The sequence below is a fragment of the Temnothorax nylanderi genome, unplaced genomic scaffold, assembly GCF_030848795.1.
Source record: "Temnothorax nylanderi isolate EJ_2023f unplaced genomic scaffold, tnyl_v1.0 TNYL_tig0236_pilon, whole genome shotgun sequence".
Lineage (NCBI taxonomy): Eukaryota > Metazoa > Arthropoda > Insecta > Hymenoptera > Formicidae > Temnothorax > Temnothorax nylanderi.
The window spans coordinates 136,324-157,953 of NW_027249298.1; the positions used below are offsets into that span (position 1 = coordinate 136,324).

Here is a 21,630-nt window from a genome sequence, read left to right on the forward strand (position 1 = left end):
TGCAGTTTGTATGGATAGGTGCCAACGGCGCTATTCGCTATGAAGGGTGGTTATGGTGGTTCACCCCATATACACCCCCTCCGATTCACGCTAGTTCGCGGAGTATCTGATGGCGTCGTCAAGATATAACCAACATTTGTCGTAATGACCGTTTGGTCAACGAGTGCCACTCGACGGCCTCGCTGAACAGTGGAGGCACAAACAGGGAGATGGAAAGAGAAAGATGGGATGAAAGAGAGAGAGAGAGAGAGAGAGAGAGAGAGAGAGAGAGAGAGAGAGAGAGAGAGAGAGAGAGAGAGAGAGAGAGAGAGAGAGAGAGAGAGAGAGGGAGGGAGGGAGGGAGGGAGAAAGAGAAAGAGAGAGACTGAACAGCCGCATCGGTTATCCACCCCCGCCGCCATCATATAACGACACGTCGCGAGTCAGAGGTTGCCGAGCAACGGGTGATGGTCGGCGAAGCGATGTGCTCGAGTCGAATGGAGAGCGAGCGAAACGAATAATAACGAAACGGCCAGCTCGTCCCGAGTCCAGCCGTACGTCCGCCCGCTTCGGATGAGGCGCCGCACAATTGAAAATGATTGGAAACCGTTCTTCTCCGAGAATTTGCCGACTCTTTAAAATTTTCGTAAATTTCCAAACTATTTTGGAGAAGCATAATTAATCGTTTATCATGAGATATCTTTTAATTCTCATTAAAAAATGTAAGTAATACGAAATCGTCGAGATGTATTTCTGGGAACTCCTGTAGTTTCATGTTTGTTATTGACATAGAAATTAGTTACTTCTCTTTTTCTAACTTGTTTACGATTCGTGCCAACCCCCGTGGAAAAATTAAAATTCTAGGAATTCTTAGAATTTTAGTTGATGTTTTGCTGATTTTGTTCTCTTAATGTTTTAGTATTTTGAGTTTCTCTCTCTCTCTCTCTCTCTCTCTTTCTCCCCGTGGTATGTGAGCTTTCAGACTTAAAATTCTGGAGATTCTTAGAATCGTGATTTATAGAGTTTCTTGTGTAATGTGTGTTATTTTACAGTGTTATTATACCTTGATATATTAATTCCACCGCATAATTCTATTTAATAAAATAAATCGCATTATTTTTTAGCATTTTTGTTCAATTTGAAAAAAGACATTCTTAATAAAAAGAAATATACCTATCCTACTAATAAATTATTCTTCCAGTATAAATTTACAATTTCTGTATAATGCGTAAATATAAACATTAAATTAAATTAAAAATTTACATATTTCAAATTATCTTTATTAGATTCACAACAAACATTAAATTCAACATAATTTATCTCCAACTTCTTCTTTATTAATTATATGAGATTTATTATTTATCTTTAATTTTATCGATACGTTGAACGTTAAATTGTCGAGCCAGCCGCTTCGTAATGCTTCTCTAAATGAATGTCGAGTTCTTCCCCGACGAACCTCTCATCATCCGAGTATGCAAAAAATTATTGCGATTTCATGCGTTGAAGGTATTTGCGGCATCCAGTGTAGATACCATACATCCCAATTTCGTTCGAGTGGTCGCCATTTTGTTAAGGGTAGTTCCATTAAGCAAGGGGCGATTTCGGCCGTCGTATAGCGAAATGACGCGTACGTAAATATATATTACGTCTCGCCTCGCATGCGCGCGGGTTGGTTCGTGCTGGATGTCTCGCATCTGTGTGTGAGTGTTATCTCTGGAAACACCGAGAGGCGCAAAGGGTAAAAGTCGAACACGTCATAGCACGTGGGTGGTATGGATTTCATCCCCGCGAAGAGACCATGTTGCTTTTCTTTCCAAGATACCCTTCAGTCGTTTTATGCGGCCGTTGAAATAAAACAGAAAGCAAAGGGAAACGCGGCGATGCTTTATTAATTGTAATAAGTTAATTTTTACAGAATTTACAGAATTTCTATTTGATACGGAATTTTATTGGAAGTTTTTGGAAAATTGATCTTAGATTATAAATGTTTCTTCCTAACAGTAACGATCCATTTATCCTGCGTAATGCAATTACTAACTTGGCCCATTATTTTGATGCATTCGAACGAGTTTTAATTGACTTGGATATATTAGTCTAAATTTATGTCTGATGTTATTAAACTGCATTTAACACAGTCTCTTTTACTTTCGCTCTAAATTATATAGCGGCGCATATAAATAATATGTAATTGTTACAGGAATAGCAATTATAACGAATGAGTAATAGATGATGTTAATAACACATAATGATATCCGCTCGTGGGACTTACAATTCCATTCCTTTTCCGTGCACTCTCGTTCCTTTTGTAGTCATCGCTTTTTCTCCAAGGCGCGCTGTCTCCCAAGTAGCGCCGTATCACGGAGATGATTTACTCTGGAACTGTAAATTACGTTAGATAATGGGCTCGCCGTGAAACTTGAGATTTTAAAGTTGAGCCGTAAAATTTAAAACTTCGTTTAAAACACGATAATACGGGCACAATGACTACGGTCGAAAGATCAGGAACCGGCTACCTCAAATTAATCTTTTACTTTAATGCATCTTCATATATTCTAAAAAAAAAGCTTACTTTAACATAAATGTGAAAAGAGAAAGAAAATTGTCCTGTGCATTTTCTGCAGAATTAAAAAAAAATTGAATGACTTGTTTTGCAAGGTCGATACTTAATTTCACAATTAATAATACTCTTACTATAACTGTATAAAGTTATAATAAGAAAATTATTCGTGTCTCGTTTCAGACTGTGTGAAAAATAAATTTTATAACGAGCACTCGAGAAATTAAGATTTTATAAGAACTTTAAGGTAATCGTTGAGCTTAAAGTAAAATCCCTCAGAATGAAAATTCTCAACGTAATTATTCGCGCCCGCGCGTGCATCCGCCATTTACGCCGAAATGAGAAAAGATATCGAAGTATCCTCGTCCTTCCACCCTATAAAATTCGGCCGCGATTACGTAATCCGTTCACGAATTACAATGGAAAGCCGATGGAGACGCTAACGACATTAAGAATTAAATTCGTCCGGGCTAATAACACTGCTGCTCCTAAAATATTCGTCAAAGTGTTACTGAGGCAAAAGTTATAGCGTTTTACGACAGAAAACTGTTTGAAGGAAGACGACGTAAGAAATACTCTCTTCGACGAATTAGCGCAACGAATTAAACAGAACCTGTTTGAAATTATACAAAATCAATTCTTGCAAATCCAAGACAAACAAGGTCTTTAAAAGTCCTTGATGTCTACGTCAGCTATCTTCGATTATGACGTCAGAAGCGTGGAAATACACGCGAGCGATTTTTCCAATTTACATCCATATAATCTTACAGCCATATTCTTCTATATTTCCCTCGTTCCTATAGCACATGAATAAGCTATATATTTCGAGTGGGGAATAAATTTTGGGTAAAACGATAAATTCAAATAACAGATAGAATATAAATGGGAATTGGAAGATTCAGCGTATGAATAAAGAAAGTAATTTGTATAAGATTTTTAGATAGGGTATATTTAAATATTACATTACAGAATTTGTTTAAGATGGATCTTATATATACAGATCACTTGTATATTCCAAAATATCAACATCCCGCGCTTAAAAAATGTGATTTGCGCCGGTTGCGACACAGACAATTTGTATCCCAGAGAAAGATGAAAAAAAAAGACAAGAATAATCGCAATAATATACAATGTCCACGCATACATATCTCCGTGTCATAAACTCCAGCGTTTCGCATGTTCACCTACTTGTTCTTCTAAATCCGTCCGATCGCTTATCTCTCTCTACCATGACATTTTCCTCCGTTACCGCTATATCTCACGGTCCGGCCCTCTTCTCCTTACGCATAAATTTATATCATCCGACACAAAGACCTGACCTCCTTCGACGGTACAAAGTGCGCGGGGACTCGCATTATCGTCGGAGCTCGAGGACGGGGGGATGATTCACCCTAGAACTGCGGAAGGGTGCTTGAAAGAGGGATAGTCGGAGCGGCGTTGCCAGAAACGCAAAATTCGTATATATAAAGGCTCTTTAGCTCGACATTTCAGCAGATCAAGAGTGAAATATTATAATTTTGTTTTTCCATAATTATAAGATCGCTATTACAATATAGTTACATGTTTCATATATTAAACTATATAAGAATTAAAATATAATGCAAGTTATATCATTTTGTGTACGTTACTCTTTAGCATGTAAGTATTTTATTGTTCTTAGATCAGTTTGAAATATCTAATTTTTATAATTTATATGCAATATTTCTTGCGTTTAGTCCTACTGTATTTTTATTTTTATGCGTTAATAAAATTGGATGTTAAGGATAAAAGTATAATATTATCTAAAGCTGGAATTTAATTTGCAAGATCATAAATTTGTAATTTTGATCAGTGTAATATTAACACTGTGCGTAGCGTTAATTGGAAAAATAGCGTTTCAAGTATCGTATTAAGTTGATTTTATTGCGAGCGTGATCTGCGTCATTCTCAGTAGTACAAATTACGAGTCTACGTACGTACAAGGTTGACTTTAAAAACATCACGGCGAAGCGCACACACACACGTAACACATGCAGCCGGATCCCAATCTCTGTTCGTTTCAGGATCGTAAATTGTAAATCCGTCGAGTATACATCGCGATAAAGTGCTACAGATACGTCAGCATCCCGTGCTTGTATTGTTTTAGAACCCCTATAACAGTTGGCGTGCGCTTACGCGAAAGGGTGGGTCACAGGGTGGCAATGAGACGCAAACACGATGACAAACACGCTCTTTCAATCTTGCCGTTAATACTTCTCAATACGTCCTACAACGTGAATTATCTTATTGGAAGAAACTGCACTGAGAAAAATCTCTCGGAAAAAGTTAACACAATATTGTAGACCTTATTTTGTCAGATAAGTAACTTTAAATTGTAATGTAATAGAAAATATGAAATACACCGATTAACTACAATTTTGTAGCAAATTTATTTTGTCACATGCAAACACAAAAACTGTGATTCTGTGAAACAAACGCGCGAATTAATATTGTAATATTTTACAGTCTTAAGCAGTTTGTCAATTGATTTCAGACAATCTGAGAATAATTTTTTAGAACAATTTTTTAGACTCATTTACTACAATTTATCCCTGTCCCTATTTGTACTATTATTTGTAGAAGAGATCTTCACAATTGTACTATCTGATGCTACACTTTTTTCTGAGTGCGTCGGACAATAATGCGAATAATTCTTGCGTGTCTTGCGTTTTCACGAACAAAATTTTTCCTCGACGAAACATTCGAATCTGAATAAGTTCACCGAAGTGTTAAATTCAACTACGATTTACAGTAACAATAAGATATTTATAATGTACGATTATATTTTTAATTAAAAATCCATATTTTCAATATTAATAGCAGCTCTATGATGTATTTAATCCTATAGGAATTAATTTTCCCTTTCAGTATTGTTCTCTTCGTTACTCTCAATGAAGAGGGTTTTTACTGGCTCACAAAAGTCTCGTGTATCCTGGATTCTCCCCCCTGTCATCCTTGATTTTCACGATGCGAGGAGAAGCCCATTAATGCCGATCGATAATTCCAGACATTATCGCGGTATCGACCCTAGCAATGGACGTAACTTACTGTTCGAGGAATACGAATATATGCTTCGAGAAACGTCTCTCTCACTCTCTCACTCACTCACTCTCTCTCTCTCTCTCTCTCTCTCTCTCTCTCTCTCTCTCTCTCTCTCTCTCTCTCTCTCTCTCTCTCTCTCTCTCTCTCTCTCTCTCTCTCTCGCGGAGTAACAACGACAAGTTAATACTTCAAACAGCCGCACTTTTCACAATGCGGAAGGACCTACGTTCCACTTTTATGGATAAGTAGATTACGAGATGACGCAATGCGCAGTGGCAAACTCAGTAAGATAAATAATGCATAATGAAGCAAAAGGGAAAAACGAAAGGTCTGTTCTCTCAAGATTTTCCAGAAGGGAGACGTCATATTTAATGTAATACTCGCGAGAGGAAATATTGTCCTTCGAAAGCTTCGCTTCCAAGCACTTTCATTCGTCTGTTACTCAATCTCGATATATATTTTTTTTATATTCAGTAAAAATGTAATTTGTCGGCAAATTAATATTCGAATTTTATTACGTCCAATTATTTTTCCGATAAAAAACAATCAGCATTGTTTCAACGAACTCGTCCATGGAAAAATTAACTGCACGCATTGCAACTTGCAGCACATTAAAATTACACGTATCATCCGCATATTAAATTTACATGCGTTATCCATATTAAAATTAACAGAATTCTTTATGTGCGATATAAAAGGTATTTAAATTAATTGAATAATCTTCGTAACCACAAGTAACAGGTTTCTCGATAATTTTATCGTCACGACGCTGTAATCCAAGACCGTAAGAAACATTTAAGACGCTTAAGTATCGTTCCCCGTCGCTACTTCTTGCCACCGTGTCCGCGGCGCGGCGCTCGAAAATACGGCTCGGAATTGCCGAAGGTAATCACGTGTTTTTGGCTGTTTATTGTTCTTTGTCCATCGAGCGAGGAACACGGCATGTCGGCACGAAAAGCGGGGAAAGCGCAGAATGGAGTCAATCGCCGAGCTATACATGCAGCCGCATAAAGCATCGGGTCTTTTTTATCCTTGCTTCGATATATCGGGACGTCAAAGTGTTCCGCGATTGAAATCACGCGAACCGTGCAGGGTAGCCCGTACGTACAACGTGCATAGAACGACGAGCACGACGATCGATCTTTCGCATAGTTACCTGAAATTTGGTTCATCCAGCAGCCGAAACCTTGAATGTCAGACCACCCCCTAAACGCCGAGAGCAGGTCTATAAATGATTGAATTAAATAATCGACTACCGATTATTTTATACATTTCTCTTCCATTATTATTTCTAGAATTTTGAAGAATACATAGATCTTATTTCCTTTCAGTTAGAAAAGACATTATCTTGATTAGTTTACGCAATTTATTTATTTCTTCTTTTTTCAAAACTTTGTCAATTTTCCATCTACACAAAAATCGCCGTCGTGTGTAAAAATGTGATCCTATAACTCGTGCGTAAGTTTGCGGAGCGCTCTCCGAAATAAAGTACGCGGGGGCAGGTTGCGGACCGAAACTCGAGGTCCCCCATTCTTGCGGGCAAGCATGGAGCGCGACCGAACGCGCCGGTGAAGCCGGTGAAATCCGGACAACGAAATCAACTACCTGTGAATGTGAGTTAAACGACTTATACGACAGCAACGTGACAACAATCGGATTTTGAAAACATGGGTTTCAATTCGTTTCTGATTCGATTTTGTGTAGAATTGCGTTTCGCTTTGGTGGAGGAGATTCGAGGGAACGTACATACAGTATTGACAATTATCTCCTTTCTTTTATAACCAGTACTATTTATATTATATTAAATCCAGAGAGAAAAATATGGAGATTTAGTATAACTACGTGATTACCTTTGGCAATATTGTTAAGATCGGCTTGAAGCCGAATAATCGTGAAAGGTCAGAATGAAAATTAATGACGTGCACAAGACGGCGCGGCGATATGAAATTTCGATACATAATACATAAGCCCCTTGTTATACGTCCCCATTCAATAACCCCCTGAAAGGGGTAAGCGTAATTGGAAAAGGGCGCGTTGCTATTCAGCCACTCTCTTCCCCGACGATGAAGAACGAAAGCGTTCGTCCTGGCGTACATAGAGAAATTTCCGCCGACGAACGTCGGCGCCGGCCTGAAATCAAAATATTTGCGTAGCCCCGATTGGGGCATACAGAGACGGGACCACCGACGGGTGAGGCGAAATATCAAAGTTTATATCTCGTTACCGGGCGCTCTCTTTATAACGCCCGGAGCGATTCGGGGCTTTTCCACATCGACAACCTTTCAGGTATATCTCAAAAGAGATTACGAGAGAGGACACGAGCGAATGGCGTGTCGTCGGCGTCGGCGCGATTCGTATCGCTTACGTCGCGGGTGGGCTGATTTCATTCCCGAGGTTGCACTGCAATCTCACCCCCGATTCGCGTACCCCCGTGGAGCCGAGTGGCCGAATCGGGATCTAAATCGGAGCCTCGTAAATTATTCGTCGCACGCATACGTCTTGCTCGACGTTAACTTACCAGTGGCAGACTCAACGTAGAGAGGGAAAAGGGTATGCGAGAGAAGAGTCGCTTCGTTTGACGTAAACGCGCGTATCCTCTCTTCGTGCATTGTATCGTGTACACACAGCATTGATGGCGTCTATCTAAAGCTGGATCCAGACCAAGTCAACGAACGCGAACAAACACGAACGAACAAATTGTTTATTTTGCATGAGCGTGTTCAGTCATGCTGGCTTAGTCTGGATTCTTTACGAAATCGGCACAGTAGGTACGCTAAATATTCCGCTATCCACTGCGTGTGCTGCCGTTCCTTTGACCCGCGAATAACATGAGAGTAGTGCGGGAGATCATCCATTAATGCGTTCCACTGTACCGTGGAGAAGGGTTTAGGGTAAATAGTCTACGTGACCGAGCTCGCTCGCGTTCGTGGAAATAATTCAAGCACCTCAGCGTGGCCCCGATACTTTACGATAAGCTGGACTAATTAATAACGATTTCGCGTAACCGGTGTCGCTAGGTGAGAGGCGAGGCTACGTAAAGGCTTATCTGCTCTTTGTGGGTGCACCGTTTGATAATAGATTGGCTTCCCCGTTTTGAAGCTTCCCTCTCCTCCCCCCCAAAGCAAAATTTCAGCGTAATAATATTATATTACGTGATAGCAGGAGAAAGAGAGAGTGAGCGCGCGCGCGCGCGCGCGCGAGAGAGAGAGAGAGAGAGACAGAGAGAGAGAGAGAGAAATGCTGTCATGCTGAGATTACGCAAAAGATAATGGGCTCGCATGATAATTCCACAAGACGGAAATAATTCATTGTCTTAATAGAGAAGTTCGAATTGTAGCGATCAATTTTCTGTTGCTATATTATACATTCAAAACAAAGATTAACGGAACGAACAAAGTTCCGTGGACTAAATTACATGTTAAGTCTAAATGTAAATAATATTTTATCGGCATAATCGCATTATTTATATACATATATAGCAGAATGTATATACATGGTGATCGCAATATAAAACGAATTTTAGAACAAATACATGAACACATAGAAACAAAAGTCTTGCTTGATAATATTTATAACTTTAATAGATTAAATATCTTTTAGATTTCAGATATCTTATTTAAAATTATTTCCCTAATAGCATATGTTCTGAGAATATTCTGAGAATATTCACAGGATATCATAAAGTATAAGATATTATAAGAATGTTCTCAGTATATTAAGTACATCTTTAGTATATTCTATAGACATACAGGATATTACTGCTGTTAAGGTTTCGATACTTACAAGAAAATAACTGACTCCATCAATTTTATATAACGTCTTTAAGGGGATGCTGTAGTGGCAGTAATTACCGACATTTTTTTGAACACATAAAACTTTGAATTGGCTTTACGGAATTGAAAAAACTTTTTTACAGAATTAAAGTACGCACAAAAATGGAGGGTGCTGCAGTCGATTTTACATAAAAAACGAAAAAAAAATTAAAAATTTCGGCACATAGAGCTGTCACTGACGACAATATTTGCTTAATACAAAAATACTGCAGTTTATATATACAAAATGAGATTACAGCACCCTTAGGGAAAACATTTAAGAACAATATCGTGCAATTAGAACCAAGATAAAAGTCTAGAAAAAAAGTTATATGTGTCCAACTTTTATTATGCAAAAGCATATGCAGGTTGATATGATGAGTAGTATTGCGTGTAGCGAAATATGGCGCAGCAATTGAACAAGGACAGATGTCATTTCGTTAGACAAAGACAGATATAGGGAAAACAAAATTAAAAATGTTGACATTATCGACATCGAGGAAGTTCGGCCGTCACTCCAGCATCTCCCTTTAATATTTATACAATAATTAAATCAAAATCGATTTGCCACTTTTGTTTCAGCCAGTTATAATTTAATTTAAAGTAATTAGGTAATATTCTCCAAATTGAGATCTTTCCATCCGGATTTGAGGAAACGGGATCGAAATAGCCGAAAGACTCAATGCATCACGTGGAGCTCGAACGAGAATTCTAGGTCACCCTGTATAACATCCTTCTATTTCTCCACGAGAAAGTTCCAATTAGCAAATATTATTCGCGGGAGAAATTCCCAATTCTCTTTATCGAGTTCAAATATCGAGGTTTCCTCGCATTTAACTGTGTCGACAGAGCAGGGTCGAGAGGGTGAGGATGCAGAGGAACTAATTTCTGAAGGAAGGGATGATGGGGAAGGAGAATGGATCGTGGGACGAATCGTATACGGCAGTAACTGTATTTTTACCCTCCAGAAAATAAGAACGCGTCGCATATACCTCGTTTATCTCCTTATTCTCTTGCCTAAACTAGCTTCTTCTCGTATCAACCCCCGAATCTCCTTCGAACGGGAACGGTCTGTCTGAATTCGACATTATATTTGTACAGCCAATTTATCATACACGTTGCACATTGCATAAAAGACTCGAGACGGAACAATTTGCAACGCAAAAAATTTTCTATCCCATCGTCCGCTTTCGGCGCGCGTTCGGCGGGATCGCGTTTCGCGACGCGTGTAATATCAGCATTACACGGCATACTGGAGTTTCCCCACCCTCCCCCCGCCCCTCGAATCGTTTGCGCAGCGATGGACCCACCCGCGCGCGCGAGCTCGAGTATCGAAATTCCGGCTGCGCGCCCCACCCCGAAAAAGGAATTCCCTCGTCGCGGCGCCGCGCCGCGCCGGGCATCCGCGGCGCGTGCATCGGGCGCAGAATTCAGGAGGAACGAAAGGACGTCTATCTCGTCTCTCCTCCGTTGGCGTGGGTCAGTAGACGTGATACCCCCGACAAAGGAAAGGGGGGCTGGCAGGAGGGGGAGGAAGGCCAGTGGGATATTCGATACCGGGGAGCATGGATCGCGCGCGCGGTCTGAGCGGAGTGACGCTGGTGCCACCCTAACGTGGCACGTGGGGCGCTACCAGGTGTTGCCTAGACATCGGGTCGATGCCGAACGCAGGCGCATGTGCGACTCCCGTTCTCTCCCTTTTCGCCCCCTCGCCCCACCCCTTTCGTCTCTCCTCTCGTCACCCTCTCGCGCGCTCTCCGCGTGCTGCTATCGCCCTATCGCTTTCCTCCCTACTACGCTCGTGCCGCGCCACCCTCGTTTCTCCTCGTTTTTGCACAAGGGGGAGATACATCCCCGCGTAGTATCGCCCCGACGTGCGCCACCCTTGCTTGCACTACCACCACCACCGTCGCCGTCGCCGCACTACCACCGTTGTCGGCGACAACAAGTAGACGACGTATATCGCCTTGGTATCGCTACTATGCAGCCAATCTTCCGTAGGAATTACCATCTACCCTCTCTCTCTTCCATTCTCTCTTCGTCTCGCTTGAGAACGAGAGAGAGAGAGAGAGAGAGAGAGAGAGAGAGAGAGAGAGAGAGAGAGAGAGAGAGAGAGAGAGAGAGAGAGCGAGAGAGAGAGGAGGAAAGGAGGATAGAAAAGGAAACGCTCGTCGTAACGCCAGGAACGAGGCTCGGAAACGTGGCACCCCGACCAGCTGTTCCCCCTTCAATTTTTGCAGGAGTCCCGGGATACGCGTATATGCGTGCGTGCGTATACGTACATGTGTTGCGCCGGACGCGGCACGGTGCGATAAACAGCGGTAGAGTTTGCGAGGAAAAGATTTACAGATAGCTTACGCTTATAGCGCGTTGCATAGCGCTAAGAGGTCGATGACCGGATCGAGAGTCTTTGCCAGTTTACCGGAAATCTCGTCCCCGATTAAACCATCCCTGGAAAGTCCGTCGCACGCCTCGCGGCAATCGCGTTTCTATCTACTCAGGATATACGTATACTCTTATTTGCAATTATATGATATTGTAGATTGCAGAGAATTGTAGAGAAAATGGAGAAGTAGCAAAAATTGCAGAGACTGTTATCGATTCTCCGAGAAACGAACTTATAATTAGCCCGTAAATTTGTTAAAACACAACATAACAATTAAATACAGTTAGATAATTGTTAAATAAAATTAACAAATAACTAAACTTTGAATTGTTTTATAATTAAAAAATGTGACAAATATATAAAATCGCAGAAATAGCTTTAGCTCACCGCTCTTATTCAGAATAAATGCAAGCGTGGTGAAGAGTACAACGTATTGTAACTGCGGCTTCCTATTTTACATTTTTCCAATCTCCTTTTTAAATCAGGCTGGGCGACCCAGTCTACGTAGCGAGCTCCAAATACGTGGTGCAACATAAATTCAACTTTACGCATAGTATGGTGCCGCGTGTGTACGTACTAAGAATACGAAATCATCGTTTACATAGGCAAAGCGAAATATTGCAGTTGCAATATACAGTTTATGTCGCTGCGTGTGGTATACATCGCCACTTTTTTCTTTCTTTAATTTAAATATGACTTAATTTTTAATAATTTAAATGATGCGTAGGTTTCTATAATATGCATGTCTAAAAGACGTTTTAAAGACGTCTTATCCTTAACGTCTTAAAAATAATTTTACTCATGACATCTTTAAACGTATATGCAAATGTCGCATTATTCAGCCGTTAGATGACATTCGATGGAATCCGTTTCTCGTACGTAAAATATGATGAGCGGTGGTATATAGGAACGGTGTATAAATCACGGTACAGCACAATTTGTATCAGTTATATCGTGGAGTTTCAGACAGCACGCATGTCCAAAATCGGGACATAAGACGTCTTTAAGACATCTTGTGGACGTCTTACAAAATGATGGTTAAAAGACGTCTTTAAGACATCTTGTAGACGTTTTACAAAATGATGGTTAAAAGACGTCTTTAAGACATCTTGTAGACGTTTTACAAAATGATGGTTAAAAGATGTCTTTAAGACGTCTTATGTCCCGATTTTGAACATGATGCTGTCTTGGAGTTTACTCTTATAATAAAGTAGCATACTTTTTTGGATTAATAGTATATTAATTACTACAAGCAACGCTAGCTCTTCCTTTGTATTTTTTAAATTATAGACAACATGCACGTCTAAAAAAACGTCTTAAAATAATGTCTTAAAAACATTTATACGACAATGTCTCTAAGACGTCATTTATCGAGACATAAGACATCTTAAAGACGTCATAAAGTCGTCTTTTCGATAGTTCCTTAAGACGTCTTGGAAATTTCAAGGCCCTTTTAGACATACTTGGGACCTCTTAATGTTCACTGGGTATCGTTTTTGTAACGATTATATTTTAAACATTATATATCTTTATAATTAAGCTTTAAATTAATAACATTCTATTAAAGAGAGATAGAAGGAGAGAAAATAAACTAAAAGTTTATCCAAAGAATATATAGTTTTATTATATTTGAATAAAACTCTGAGTTAGTTTAGTTCGTGAAGATCTGATGTCTTTTTCGATCGTTTATAATTCGAAAATTGTGGAATTATGTATCCGTTTTTGCTTTAATAAAGAAATTGATTTTTCTCCCTGTCCAAAATGTCGCCCAGCTTTTTACGAAAGTGCGCCGGCCGCCGATTAACGACTGCGATAACGTGCAAAGAATTCGCGTTCTACGCCACTGACAATGGCAACACACGCTCGTTCCTGTGCCACGCGCGCATATCACGTACGCGCAACCACAACGAGCGACCTGCAGGAATCGAGAACCGACATCAGCACTTTCGAGGGGTAGCTGTGTACAACCCCTCGTACGAGACCATCAGCAGCAGCAGCAGCAGCAGCAGCAGCAGCAACGATGGCGGCAGCAGCGCCATCCCTCGATTCCGTCCACAGGGGAGCCGCATCGGAGGGACGCCGGGGGTGCTGCTGACTAGTCGAGCCTGCAGTGAGTGACGAGGACAACCTCGTGAGCGTGACAGAGGTGGAGGCCGCCGCGCCGCGGAGAAGGGATAAAGGGCCGAGGGGATGGTAACGCGGAGCGGCAGCGCCACCGACTAAACAGTCGCACCCCGTCGTCGCCGTCGTATTCGAGGCCACCCCCTGTCACTGGCGAGAGCCGCGACAGGGAGCGACCGGAAGAGTATCGGACGGACGGGCGGGCGGACGGACGGACGGACGGACGGACGGTTCTCAGTCAGTCAGTCAGTCAGTCAGTCAGTCGGTCCACTCGGCAAGTCTCGGGGCGCAAGAGAAGAGTCACCCCCCCGGACAAACACGCATACAGACACGTACACAGTATCACACGAATATACATACACCCCCCGCGTGCACACGTTGCACAGGCATATTTACCCATCGTACGAGCGCAAACCGGAGCGGAAAGTACGGAGTATAGAGTAAGTCTCCTCAACGATCACCCTCTCGAGCGGACGCGGAAAACTAAAAGAGACCGGAGGAGACTCGCGAGGATTGCAGGCCGCTGGCGAGCTGGCATGGTGGCGGTGGTGCATCCGTTTAAGGAGCCGCCCTCGCCGCGCCGATGACGAGACTGCAGGTGCCACACCAGCGCGTACCACGTAGGACGAAGGCGAAGTCGGCCAGCGAGCGGCCACCCAACCGAGACGGTTTCATCGTCCACCGGTCGTCCGACGGGCCGCAACCACCACAGACGGCCGGGCTGGGTGACGGACGGGCGCGACGTAGACGTCGACGTCGCGTAGACGACGACGGCGACGACGTCGTCCGCGGTACAGTAGGCGTAGCAGCCAGCAGCGACGGCGACGGACGCGCCGTAGTCGCGACGATCGTCGATCGTGACGACGTCGGTGGCGTCATCGGTGCAGGTGCGGTTGGTGCTGCGGTTGTTGGTGTTGAGCGTGTCGGTGGTGGTGTGCCGCGTGGGTGTCCCGCTCCGAGGTCGAAGCCGCCGTTCCTGGTGACCGGGCCACCACGACGACGACGGCAATCGCCATTGCCAACTACTACCCCTGGTGTCGGCGGCCTTGGGACAACGGATCTGTATTGTCATTATGCCACGCTGTCTCATGGCGAAAAAGTGGAAGTGGAATCAGTGGCAGGCGCGCGTGGACGATCAGCAGAACGAGCAGAAGGACGCGACGCCACTCGGGGCCGTTCTGCAGGAACAACAACAGGCGCAGCATCATCAACATCACGCTCTACATCAGACCGCGGATGCGATGGAGAAGCGCAGGCATGAACCCGAGGACGAGGAGATCGACGTGGTCGGAGACGTCGATAATCATCACCAGGTCGATCATCAGCAGACCTGCTGGGGACCGCACAGTCCCACGGCGGGGGCCACTGCCCCCAGTCCGCCACCCCTCAATGCCTCCGGCGCCCTTTACTATCATGGTAAGTGAAGCTCACGAGGGGCCCTTCCTGCTCGCTTCAGCCCCCGCGGCAGCGTGACGCGGTCGCACGAATCCACCCGCTTTTACGCGGCGTATACCGCTTGCGGGGTGTAGGGTTAGACGCGCCACGCCCAAGATCGAGGGGTTTTCCCTCTAGGAACGTTTGCTGGGATCTGCGAAAAAAGGACAATGTGGGGATCTCGTCGTTTTTCTTTCTTTCATTTATTTCCGCGGAAGCCAGTTGTTCCTACTCCGAGATGATACGGCGGAGTCCGACCATGCGTCCGAGCACGCAGGGTGACACACCCGTCTATTACACGCCAGCGTGCGCTATAGACAGATTGCGGTAGCTGTTTAAACGCGCCATGATTACGGCAGCACGATGGCCCGTCGGGAATGCGGGAAAGATAGGCCCGTTAAAGGTCGTGGAATCGTGCGTGATTACGCGATCACGTTTCCGCGACCTGTGGGAAACCGCCCGCAAAGTTATAGTCGGCCATGTGTCCGCGTACGATACATGCGTACATGGCGACACACCCGTTCGTAGATTGTCGATCGCATTCGACGTCGACGAGCGTTCGGCACCCTGAACATTGAGTCACGGGCCCAATATATCATTAGACTTATTTCGCTTATCGCATTTATTGAACTCTCAATCAAACAGAGTGGAAGCTGATTGCGTTGACGTCGGGGGTTGTTGTGTAACCGTCCGCGTATCCAGAACGGTCGAATTGCTTTTGTGACGTAGATGCTGATGAGAATACGCCTATACGATACGGTCAAGTGGGCTATTTGTCGAGTACTCTTCGTGAAGCTTGTTTTTGCATTTATACCTTGCTATAATAACATTGCGTGAATTCCGTAATCGTACTACATATGAATTACGTAATCGTACTAAAAAAATATGAGGAAAGCAGTTCTTTTTTAGTATTAGCAATTTTAAAACATTCGCAACAATTGGAAGGCTTTTTTAAAAAGTAAAAATGCTTGGACACTTCCTAAATTTTTATTATTAAATTTTTTATTTAATATATTACATTTTCTCATACACATAATAAAAAATTTTGTGTTAAATTTAACACATTTTACGTGTCCGAATTTGTCCACTCTAATTTTCATGTTAATTTAATAGAAGACAAATATGTAAATAAAATAAAAAATAAAAATATGAAAAATTAACACGAAATTGTAACACGTGGACGTTATCTAGAAGCAAAGTTTATGTTAAATTAACTTATTTATAATGTTAAATTTAATTAAAATAAAATGTTATTCTTACATTAAATGATGTTATTATTTCTTCTTTTTTCTTTTTCCTACAGAAGACAGAAGACAGCGTAGCAATATATCTCTTTATAATACCTATATAACATAAGAAACATGTCGATTTAACAGATAGGAACTCTTATAGAGAGGAAAGTAAGGCAATCTGTTCATTTTAACATATAAATTATGTTATTTTAAATCTTAGAAACGGTGAATATTAACGCAGAAAAGTCAAAATAACACAATGACAATATATTACATAATAATAGTATAGATTAACACAAGTGTATGTTAAAAATTTCTACACGGGTAAATTTCAACACAAGTACAAAATGTTTTTCTTTTACTGTGTATTACATTTTAACATATTATCATATATGTGTAAAATACATGTAAAAATACAAAAGTAGCAGAAATTCGTTTCTACCATTTAGGAATGTTATTATTATTATTTAATAAGATAAGTGTCGTAAAATAATATAATAAAATTATTAAAAAATTTATATTCTTGTTATAATTGTGCGACAATAATTGTGTTTTTATAATATGTGCGACACTTACATGAATTTATTCTGTAAAAACCGGGCATATATAAAAATTTTGCGTGCACAAGTCAATCGCTAACGCTTTGAAGCTAACGCCTATAAGTATTCTTGAAAGCCAGGACTACAGAGTAACGACCTCTTTTTATCTCATTTATGTAGCTTATAGACAGTGCAGTGCGCACGTGCTCGTACAATGGCGCAAATGACGCTGTTATGTAACAAGTGTTCTCTGCGTGTCGCTATGTGCCTCACACGATGTGTGACTACGATTGAGTTTTGCCAATCAATTTCTTCAACACTTTCGACACAATTCAAGATTATGCAAAACTTTAGTGCAACGTTCACCAAAAAAGCATAAGATATGTATTCGAGTAACTTGATCGAGAAACTTGACCGAGTAATTTTTTTCAATAAATGTTTAAAATAATTGTTTTTAATTAACATCGAATAATTTTATATTTAATACAAATTTTTCAAATCTGAAGAATATTTTACAACGAAGCTTTCGTCCATACAATAAAGAATTTTGTGCCCGCCATTTTTTATATACGAATTTTTTATTGTAATTTTTAATGTTTAAAAAATGTTAACAATTATTTATGTGTCTGCACACATTTGCAAATATTAAATTAAAAAGTTATATGAAAAGTATCATAAAGTTCATCCATTATCGCAGAGATTAAGTTTCTAACAGGATAATAAATTACAGTCACGCAAGAAAAGCGTAAGGACTTACGTCTGTTAACAGGTTTCATCGTCCTTGACTTTCGTAGCGCGATTAACGATTGGTTTTTACTCACTAAGTAATGTAATATGTTATGTGATATGATCTCACTACATTTTTGACCATTGCCTCTGTGAGGCAAAGTCGAGAATAATAATATTTCTTATAGCAAAGGATATCTTAGATAGAAATGATACTATTAATCTTCCCATAACTTATCGTTAAAGATATAATTTAATTAGAAAGTCTAAACAGCTCGTTGAAATTATCCACACGCACAAAAAAATTTTATTACCAAGATTTCATTATGGGTATCTGACATTTTTCTAAATTTATGTATTTATATTTCCTGTTTATTAAATATAAAATATTAAATATATATATATATATATAATACACATCTATCGCAATACAATAGAAAACGTTTTATTACTTAAAGCGTGTAAAGCTTTAAAAATTAAAGTTTTAATTTCTTTTATTGTATGAAATTTCTTCATACAATCAATTATTATCATATAAATATTATTAGATGCTTATTTTCTCTCTAGATGCGAGAATAAATAATAGCTATTGCAAGTAATTCAACAGTACAAAAGTATTACTTCGTTTAATTATGTAGACATAGTTTGATAGATCAAGTATAATTATTTATACTTGCTGTTTTTGTTTTGCGCACACAGGGTCGATAAAGATCAGAGGCGATAAACCGACAGGAATGTGCGGAATGTTCATTCAAGGTATATAAATATGCTTTATGGGCTATATCTGTGATCTGTGATAGATAACGTAGATATAGAATTCACCTAGAAGTCATAGATAATCCATGCCACTTTATACATCACTCTACATAATCATTTCATTGTTTCCTAATTATAAGATGTTAAATTAGATAGAGCCAGAAATTATCACGGCATTAATATATAAATCTGATTTAATCTGATACTTTGGATAAGAGGCTATATACTCTTCGATTTATTAAAAGCGGACCTTTTTCATTTTTATTCCGATGATAATAATAACGCCAGCGAAAATAGTAAATTCTTCATTCGTTTAAATACTTTAAATTATAGTTTTTCGAAAAAGTATTTTTGATTAATCAAAGAATTTTGAACAAGTACCATTTATAGCCAAATTATACGCCGAGAGATATACAAATAAATATAATAATAAAATAATGAACTGTAAGAACGAGACCTTACAAGTTACATTCTTTTCTTTCTTTTCTTCTATATCTTTTATAAAAACGTTCTCTTTTAAATCCACTTACGCATTCATAAATATAGACAGCGCCACTCAATGACTGCCCCAATATGACGAAACATGCAAATTAATTAATAAATAACAATCTATTAATTTTTGCTGTCGCTGTCGCGTCGCTTCCAACATACTTCAATCTTCGGGTCGCCTGAGAGAAAAAAAAAAGACCGGATCGAAAGGAAAAGCTCGGCATTAACATTAAACGCAACGGAGATTTTTATCGGTCTTTAAAAGGGCCTAGAATCAACGGACTTGTGGGAGCGCGTGCGGAGCATTCATTCGCCGTTATTGATTCCCCCCTCGCCGTCCCCATACAACCCTCCTGCACGCCCCGTGCTTCACCCTTCCCTCCTCGACCCACCGCACAACTGCGCTCCTTCTGCCGTTGATGAAATGCACTTGCAGACACGGTCGCTCTCCTTTACCTCTGTGTTGACTTCCCTTTATTTCAGCCAATAATAGGTACGCGCCAGCTGATCGATCGCGCGCGCAGCACACTTTTCTGATTTATCGCGAGTGCCCGCCTTCTCCTAGAACTCTCGCAAGGGTCCGTCGAAGGGAAAAATAGTACCTCGCTGGAACAGCGTTCGGTACGAGGCGCGTCTGAAGTACGTGATGATTCTTACTTCTTGTTGATGACTAAAACAGAGTTTTTTTAACATCAAAATGCGAAGTTTATTAACTATGGCTGACGGAGGAAGAAAATGTTTAGGCAAATTATGTTTGGACTGAAGCAATAATTTTATTTATTTTTTTAATTAAAATCTAATATGGGCAATAAGAGCCAAGCGTGCCGTTTTACCGCTGAAATTTATTAGAAAATACACGTGGTCAAAAATTACGAACGAGCCTTTACATAGCTATTTATTTTTTTAGCTATTTTTATTTAATAAAAATGTTGACTTGAAAGGGGAAGAGCGCACAGTTATTAAAATATTCAATGCTTCGGAAATTATAAAAATAGATTACAAAGTAAATTTCCACATGAAGGAAAATTTTTTCGATAAAGCATATTTCAATAAAAGACTATTTTAGTTTTTCAACAAGGTAAAATATCATCCTGTTCGTTAAATATGCCTATTGTCGAATATAACAACAATATAACAAAAAGAAAACGGATATATTAAAAGTAATAGTTAAATTATTATTTAAAAAAGTAGTAGATATAAATTTTTTCAGAAATAGAAAAAGCTCTCGCACAAAATTGTTCTTCATTAAATTCCTTATTTGATAAAAATTATTATTAACCGTTATTATTAATCATAGCTTTGCAATATACTTTAAAATAAACTTTTTAATATATTTTGTGATAAAATTCAATTTTCTTTTTTTTAGCACATTCGTGCTATAACATTTTTCCACATAATTATTTGGCTTCAAGGAAAGATTGAGTCAAAAAGAAATGTCCTTTCTGTAATGATGATCAATATATAACTGAGATTATTGAGACGTTTAAATCAAAGATATGAAAACGGTCATTAATTCCCTGCGTAAAAGTGTCTTCACTGCTTACGGCATGGGCTTTCGTATTACGTAATCCGCTGGACGGCACGCGTATCGATTTCATGGCGCAAAACATCGAAAGTCGTGTTGCGTGCTCCATCGCATTGTCAGGAACAAATAAAAGAAACACAAATGGAATTTAAACGGCATCAATAACTAATAACAAGGTACCATCCTGATATAAAGAATTGCACATAATAGCGATTTAAAACGATGCGATAGAAGACGCAAGCTTATCCAAAACATCTTGAAATCGACAAATCTCGAAGAATATACAGGGTCCTCCAGGTCAGGTCAATGAAACTTCAGGATCTCATAGGACATTGAATTTGAAACAAAAAAGTTCCTATATAATAAACATAGATCCGGAAACGCTTTGTTAAAAAGTTAGCACGATGCAGAGAGTCAATATTGCATAAATGCCAAAAGTGCATTAATTAAAAATTATTTTTCTTATTACTTTTAATAAAATTGTTGTCCTTCTGAATGGTCTTATTAATAGTCTTATTAATGTATAACCTTTGTAATATCCCTTTTTTAAAGTAAATTTTGTAACGAAACGTTTGCGGACCTATGTTTATAAGAGCTTTTTTGTTTCAAATTCAATTTCATGTAAGACCCTGAAGTTTCATTGACCTAGAACACTCTGTATTTATCATATTATTATTCCACTATCATTCGCTTAATAATAACGTCATGTTAATTTTGTTAATTACTTTTTGTAATTTTGTTTTAATAAGTATTAAATATCATCATACTCTATCATCTACTTTTTTTCGCTAGAATGCCATTATAAAAGATAATGCAAGAGTATACTTACATACGCGAAGATTGAACTGTGATTAGATGGATTAATATCAATTTTATAATTACCTAAAATTTACAATAAAAAATTTTAACTGATATTAACCGATCAAAAAGCGTAACTGTAAGCGTCAGAGAAATGCCTATTTTATAATTTGGCAAAATTTGGCGCTGATTATAGAATATATTCTTGAAATATCG

The 21,630-nt window shown here is 39.8% G+C and overlaps 1 protein-coding gene and 1 long non-coding RNA gene across 4 annotated transcripts in view; one reads left to right on the top strand and one right to left on the bottom strand.

The window, feature by feature from the left end:
- Nucleotides 1-1,237: 1,237 nt before the first annotated feature.
- LOC139779637 (uncharacterized) overlaps nt 1,238-21,630 on the bottom strand; it is an 82,057-nt gene continuing 61,664 nt past the window's right edge. For both annotated transcript variants that reach the window (XR_011719952.1, XR_011719951.1), the window contains 2 exons: nt 2,249-2,358; nt 1,238-1,802 (listed from right to left, as the gene is read on the bottom strand). This is a non-coding gene — a long non-coding RNA (uncharacterized lncRNA). The remainder of the gene's footprint in view (nt 1,803-2,248; nt 2,359-21,630) is intronic.
- Scrt (scratch) overlaps nt 13,886-21,630 on the top strand; it is a 30,002-nt gene continuing 22,257 nt past the window's right edge. Inside the window, exons 1-2 of one of the 2 annotated variants that reach the window (XM_071718038.1) lie at nt 13,886-15,331; nt 18,546-18,602. In XM_071718038.1, coding sequence (XP_071574139.1) covers nt 14,989-15,331; nt 18,546-18,602 — 400 coding nt within the window. In that variant the 5' untranslated portion in view covers nt 13,886-14,988. The remainder of the gene's footprint in view (nt 15,332-18,545; nt 18,603-21,630) is intronic. The other variant, XM_071718039.1, reaches the window with a different exon arrangement.